Here is a 7201-nt window from a genome sequence, read left to right as displayed (position 1 = left end):
TTGCATATATATATATAATTAGGTATATATCCATTCACTTGAAAGACTGCTGAGAAAAACCAATACATTAAGTTCATTTAGCCTGTGATATTTCATATGTGACACCATTAATGTATATCTGGGATTTCATACTTCCTTTGTCCAGGATGAACTAGAAGAAATTTTTGCTGAATGGTGATTTTTTTTGTCGTTAGCTTCCAGTAGGAATAAGAGATACATCATCATCTACCTAAGATCAGCTCCATATTGATCTTCATTTCCTTTTTGAAATGCAGCGTAATGGGTGTGTAATTGCTTAAGCCAAAGACACCCAAAAATAGATTCTGAAAGCTTACCTGGTAGATTTCTAAGGTGGTGGTTGCACATCAACACTGACTGGGATTTTTAGCAGAGAGGAGAGAGTTCAGAGACATCCCCAACCTGTGAGTTGGTGTCATTCGAGGACTTTTATTGCCACCCTAGTTACTTTCCATCTTTTTCCTCAATACCCGGTAATACTTAAAAGTAATTATTTCATGTAATAAGATGGGGATAATTGATTTAAACAGTAATAATAACTGGAAAATAGTCTAGATAATATATATTTTTAAAGCTTTGCATGTATTCTCTGCACTAGTAATGCTTTAGGTCTTGATAAGCATGGATTAACTGGCATGATTTGCTCTGCCTAGTGTGCTGTTGCTAGTTTTGTTGAATGTGTCGCTGTTTCTGAAGCTGTCAAAGATAGAGTATGCCGCTCAGTCCTTTTACCGTCTCCACCTCCAAGAAGAGAAATCTTTACAGTAAGTCATCCCCCCGCACCCCCGGCCTATATTCACCATATTATTTCAATAATTCTTTAGTTGCAGAAAATTTAGTTCTAGTTTCAGAGATTTTGGTCTACTACCTATCCCATAGTCATAAACGCTTTGTTTTTTGTTCGTTTAATTTTGTGCTTTATTTGCAAATTTATGGAGTACTAATGATTTCTGGAAATGAAAGACCAGAAGGTATTCTCCAGAATTTGAAGATTATATTTTTCTTTCAGTTTAGCCCCTGATATGGTGTCGAGAGCAGAAAATATTCCAAAACACAAAGATCAGACCCATCGTTTAAAAGGAGTGCTCCGAGACTCCATAGTGATGCTTGAACAGGTGGGCAACTCTATATATCAGAGTACTTAGTACCTTCACACCAGTGTGAATCAGTTGCTCTTCTGATTTTGAAAGAATATTTACTATACCATTATTTAAAAAAATCCCCCTCCTAGAGGCAACTATCCCTGCTATTTTCTGTATTATGCATATTATGTATATAGCCACTTGAGTTTTTTTATTTCAAAATGGCAGTATGTAGTACATACTGTTGTATACCCTCTTTTTTCAATCAGTAATATATTTTGAAGATGTTTTCAAATCAGCATGTATATATCTATTTCATTTTTATTGATCCTTCTAGATAAAATTTTATCTTAATGTTAAGTCTTTTTACAGAAATAGTAGCTACTGTGTACACAGTTCATTATTTTGCTTTTGTTTATTAACTGTATATCTTGGAGATACTTCCGTATCTGTATATAAAGTACTTCCTCTTCTTTTAACAGCTGTGTAAGATTCAACTGTATAAATGTTCCATAATTATTTTGCTAGTATTTTTACCAGTATTATCAATTATTTTTACCAGTATTTACAAGTGTTTCATCTCCTAATTTTCTGCTTATAAATGTCCTCTCAAAATCTTCATCCACTCAGGTTTTCCGCTGATGGAGCCTTCCAGTGGGCTCCGTCAGGTCCGGGGTCCTCTGTGCCTGGTGCACAGCTGTCATCCTGGGGATTCCTGTTTCTGTCACCTTTGTTTTCTATATCCCATGTTTTCCTTTCTTGGTTTACTTCCTCCTTCTAATGGAGCACATCAAATAGTAGCTTCCTGAGAGAGAGAATTTGGAGGTAAATATTTTAAGAGTTCACCTATCAGAGAATTTTTTGTTCCGCCCTTTCTCTTAATTAATTGTTTGGATGGGCATGGAATTCTAAATTGGAAATGATGTTCCTTCAGAACTTTGAAGGCATTGCTCTATTGTCTTTTGGCTTCCAGTGCTACTACTGAGAATTCTTAAGGCTATTATTATTCCTGGTCCTTTAATCTGGAAACTTAGGCCTGTAGCTCTGGATATTTTCTTGTGTAATATAGTTGATGATTTCCTCCCCTCCATTTTCTCTCTCCTGACTTTTCTACAGCTCCTAGTGTTCTGATGTCGTCCTTTTATTGGATGGGCTGTCTAGCATTCTTACTTTTCCTTTCCAGCTTCTATCTCTTTGCCTTTGAGTTTTTCAATTTTTGCTAACAAGTTTGTAATTTTGAAGAGGTATTATTTTTCTGAATTGTTTCTTTGTGGTGTTGTAATCTTTTTTAAATGGCTACAGTATCTTTAGCTCTCTGAGGATATTGCTGATAGTTAAATTTTCTTTTCTTCTTGCATACTCGTTTTCCATCAAAAGCCTTTCCTTCCATTTTAATTTCTATCTTTAGGGTTGGAGAATTTCTTTAGAAATCTGCCATCTGCCATCTGCTTGTATGAATCTGAAGCTCTTAACATATGAATTGGGCTGGTGTACCTGGAACTTTTCTATAGATCTGGCTGGGCTATTGGTTGAGAAGTCCTGATATCAGTATCTTTAGGGCAATTTGTCACAGATTGATCAGTGTCCACAGAGAAGATTCTTCCAGTCTCCCACCTGGAGGATTAAGGGCTGGCTGTAGCATTTTCGGAGCTGAGTGGAAGAAGAGGGATTGGGGGGGCAGGGGAGAAGGGATGGTCTCAGCATTCAATGTATGCTTTTTCATATAATACCCCTGCTTTTGCTATGTACCACAGTCCTTATCAATGCCTTGGTATACCCCCAGCCAGACAGCCAGAGCCCCTCTGTTTTATCCTGTCCAGAAAATAAAATTCCAGATGTCTGCCTAGGTTGTAAGAAAGGTCAGATGCCCTAAATCTCCAATCCTTTTTTGACCTCTTCCTCTTTATTCCCATGTTCAGAGATTCCTGGCCATCAGTACCTGAGCATTGTGAGGTTTCTTTGGGGTTAATTTTGTTGGTTCTTAGCATTCCTCACTGTTAGTTTAGGATTCCGCTTTTTCAGGCTTGCTAAGTAATCCATCAGCTTTCCAGTTTTCGAAGTTGTGTTGCTGTTGTCTCCTTTTCTGTTCTCTCTGTCCTTATGGATTTATGCCTTAAAAAAAAATCCTTTTACTGTATTTTTAATAGGGGTTTCAGGAGGGAGCAAAGCTGGATTCTTGTATTTAATCTACTTATTTGCTCTTCATCTCACTCATGTGTGGTTTTCTTCACCAATAATTCCCTACACTAATATTGCTTGAGCTAAGGTCCCCAGGGACATCTGGCTTATAAAAATAATGTTCCTTTTTTTGAGTCTTTATCCTACAGTGTCAGCATTTGACAGAGCTGACCACTCCGTTTTTGAAATATATCTAATCTTATGTTCTTTACAACTATTTTTTTAAAAGAACAAATCTTATTGTGATATAATTCCCATACTATAAACTTCACCCTTTGAAAGAATTTTTAGTCTATTCACAAAGTTGTACAACTATCACCACTAATTCCAGAGCATTTACATCACCCCAAAAGAAACCCTGTACCCATTAGCAGTCTCTCTCCGTCCCTCACTCCCCTCAACCCCTGGCACCCACTAATCTAATTTCCATTACTATGGGTTTACCTATTGTGGACATTTCATATAAATGGAATCAAACAATATGTGGGCTTTTGTGATTGGCTTCTTTCACTTAGAATAATGTAAAACTTACTTTTTGCTATTACTAGTTAAAACCATCTCCTCTACATGACCTCTTCCTGGCCCAGATGTTCCAGGGCTCTGTGTTAGATCCTCTTCCCTTCTCTACTACTTTTCCTTTAGGTGATCTCATCCACACCCCTAACTTTAAATAACCACATGTGCCAGTGACTCCTGTCTTAGTCTGTCTGTGCTCCTATAGCAAAATACCCGAGATTGGGTAAATTTATAAAGAATAGAAACTTACTGCTCACAGTTCTGGAAGCTGGGAAGTCCAAGATTAAGGTGTCAGTATCTGGTGAGGGCCTGTTCCTCATAGATGGCACCATCTAGGTGTCCACACATAGTGGAAGGGACCAAAGGGCAAAAATGGGGTCTAGCTAGTTCCCTTCAGTCCTTTTATAAGAGTACTCATCCATTCATGAGAGCAGAGCCCTCATGACCTAATCACCTCCCAGAGGCCATGCCTCTTCATACTGCTGCACTGGGGATGAAATTTCAACATGAATTTTGGAGGGGACACAAACATTCAAACCTTAGCATTCCCAAATCCATCTCTCTCATCTCCACCTCTTGCCTGAGCTCTAGATTCATACAATCGCTTGCCTACTTGGCATCTTCACCTGGATGACTAATAGGCATCCCAGACTGATCATGTCCAAAAGAGAATTCAGTTTTCCTCCAAGCCAAAACTTAATTCTCCTCTAGTGGGTCTCATTTCAGAAAATGACACTACCATCCTCCAGTTGCTCAAGTAAAACACTTAAAACAATAACTAAGTATATATTTATGCATGTGATTACCTGTTTTAGTTTTGTTTCCCTCACTAGTCTATAAGCCCCAAGAATGCAGGGCCAGTGCCTGTTTGCTTCACCATTGTATACCGAGTGCTTATTAGCACAGTGCCCAGCATATAATAGGTGAGCAATAAGTATTTGTTGAATGAATGTCTGAATACAAAAAATAGTAAGACATAATTCTTGATCTCAGGTTGCCTATATATATATTTTATTAGAGAAATCAGATATCCATGTGTATTGTTAAAGACTATAAAAACATACAAAATTCAGTGTCAAAGCATTAAGTAGTAGGGATAATGCTTTGGATTTTAGAGGCAGGACGATTAGGAAAAACTATATGGAGACAGTGAGCGTGAGTACGTTTTAGACAGGTGAAGCAGAACACGAGCATAATGGCGCTCAAAAGCCCAGAAGTGGAACTTGAGTTGTTTAGGGGATAGTGAGGAGACCACTGCGACTTCAGAAACCGTTTAAGAAAACAAACCTTTTTGCTTTGGATAATCTGATTAAGGGACCTATTGGGAGGTAGAATATACAGTAGTAGGAAGAAGTATAACACTCCAACAAATGGGAAGAGCCGGCAGGGGTGGGAAACCTGCGGCCTTAAGGCCACATATGGCCTTCTAGGTCCTTAAGTGCGGCCTTTTGACTGAATCCAAATTTTACACAACAAATCCTTTTATTAAAAGGCGTACAGCAGAGAAAGACGAAGCTTTTCTTGCCTCATTCAGTGCTTTAAAAAGAACAATTTTGAAATCAGAAGGCCACAGGTTCCCCACTCCTGTGAGGTGTTTTATATTCAGTGTTTTATTTAGGTATCAATATAAACAAAATTATATTAAATATAATTGCAAACTTTTGGCACAAAAATGATCAGAAAAACTTAAATAATCTGATTTTGAAAATTAATCTTGTTTATAGCTGAAGAGCTCACTCATTATGCTTCAGGAAACCTTTGATCTGTTAAATAAGACTGGCATGGCTGTTGAAAGCTCGTGATCCTAAGGACTGAAACTATAGAGACACTTGGAACTAAAAGAAAACAATTGGAAGAAAACCAGAGGATGAAGGATTTTGTCATAGGAATATTTCCATTTTCTCATTATTAGGATTTCTAATGTGAACATTCTTCAATAACATTTATTTGGTAATTAGTTTCTGATGGCCTTAAGAATCCATCCTTTCACTTCTTATACATATTTTTAAGCTGTGAATTTCCCCAGTGAACCATGAAATTATTGTGGAATTAAATTTCTGTGATACAAAAAGAAAGTGAGACACTCTGAATTGGGTGGCACAGTCTCATTTCTACAGTGAGGTTTAAAGTTTGATGCGTTAAGTTTATCTGGAGCACAAAATTAGTATGGGTCCAATAGGCTGCTTTCACAGTTGAGGTAAGTTCAAGAGGTTAAAGAAGACAATGTAAGAAGAAACCTTGGCTGGTCCCAAGGTAGTAAGTTATCTCACTTGATCGTTCACAGTCAGTTATAGATTGAACTCCTGTTCTACTTCTTTCCTGCTTTTCAATACCGCACTTGACTAGTCTTAAAAAAAAAAAAATAAGAAGAAACCTCTACATCATTACTAATTTTAAAGGATTAGTTTTCAGGCATATATCATAACATTTCCAGGTTTGTGTATGGTTAAGTATTATAATGTCTTCATTATTTAGCATGTAAATTCAATAGTCAAACTTTTTGAATGTGCATGTTGATGATTATTACCTGAAAGGTTCTTCAGCCATGTTGTTGTATCTTTATGAAAGAAATAGTTGTTTTTTCTTAAGGTAGCTACCAGATAGGCTATCAGAGGTGAGATTATCTTGCCTCTTCATACGTCAAATGGCAAGAGTCAATTTAGGAGAAGGGAGACATGTAGGATACCAACATTCAAAATGAAGAGCCCTCCTCTGAGTTTTCAAAAGCAGAAGATTATGTTAAAATCTGGGTATTTAGTAACAGATCAAGAACATCCTTGAACTAAGCCTGGCTTCAGTTTCGCAGTCTTTCAGGGTGAAAATGACCCATCAGAAGGAAAATAATCTGTCTTTCCAATAGCCATGTATGGCTTCATTCTTTATATTTGTGTGTGGCTTGTTTTAGTTGGTAAGTTATAAGTCAGAGACAAACTTTAGCTCTTTAATAAAAACTTGTGGGCCATGTATGTCCCAATACAAGTGCACTGGCTTTAAAGTTGTAAGTCAGACACAAGCTTTGGCTCTTTCATGAAAAATTTTTAGATGTATGTGTCTCAATACAAGTGGTTCATGAAAATAAGGACTTTGTAAACTGACTTGAAATTAGATTTTTTTTCAGGAGTTAGGGAAAGTTCACAAAGTGTTTTATTCTTTTGTCTCTTGAGCTTGTTCGTTCCCTGGAACATATATGTAATGTGGTTATATTCTTACCGTTTGAACAACTATTACCTTTAGTTAAATGTTTCCTTTTTTCCCACAGTCACCAAAGCTGCATGGCATTGTTAAAGTCATTTTTGAGATGCATATAGAGAATCAAAGTTATTGACTTGATTAGAGGGAAAATGGGTTTCTCTGGGTGAATTCCATCTAGCCTGGGGGTACCTTGTTTTCTTTTGGTAAGGATTTAT

At 37.1% G+C, this 7201-nt stretch overlaps 1 protein-coding gene across 1 annotated transcript in view; it reads left to right on the top strand.

The window, feature by feature from the left end:
* Positions 1-5865, top strand: part of GRAMD1C (GRAM domain containing 1C) — a 143495-nt gene extending 137630 nt beyond the window's left edge. Inside the window, 3 exon segments of the mRNA XM_012652215.1 lie at positions 672-782; positions 1028-1133; positions 5519-5865. Coding sequence (XP_012507669.1) covers positions 672-782; positions 1028-1133; positions 5519-5596 — 295 coding nt within the window. The 3' untranslated portion in view covers positions 5597-5865.
* Positions 5866-7201: the final 1336 nt, after the last annotated feature.

Source organism: Propithecus coquereli, unplaced genomic scaffold (assembly GCF_000956105.1).
Source record: "Propithecus coquereli isolate 6110/MARCELLA unplaced genomic scaffold, Pcoq_1.0 Scaffold386, whole genome shotgun sequence".
In the NCBI taxonomy this organism is placed as follows: Eukaryota; Metazoa; Chordata; class Mammalia; order Primates; family Indriidae; genus Propithecus; species Propithecus coquereli.
This window is presented reverse-complemented; position numbering and strand designations above follow the sequence as displayed.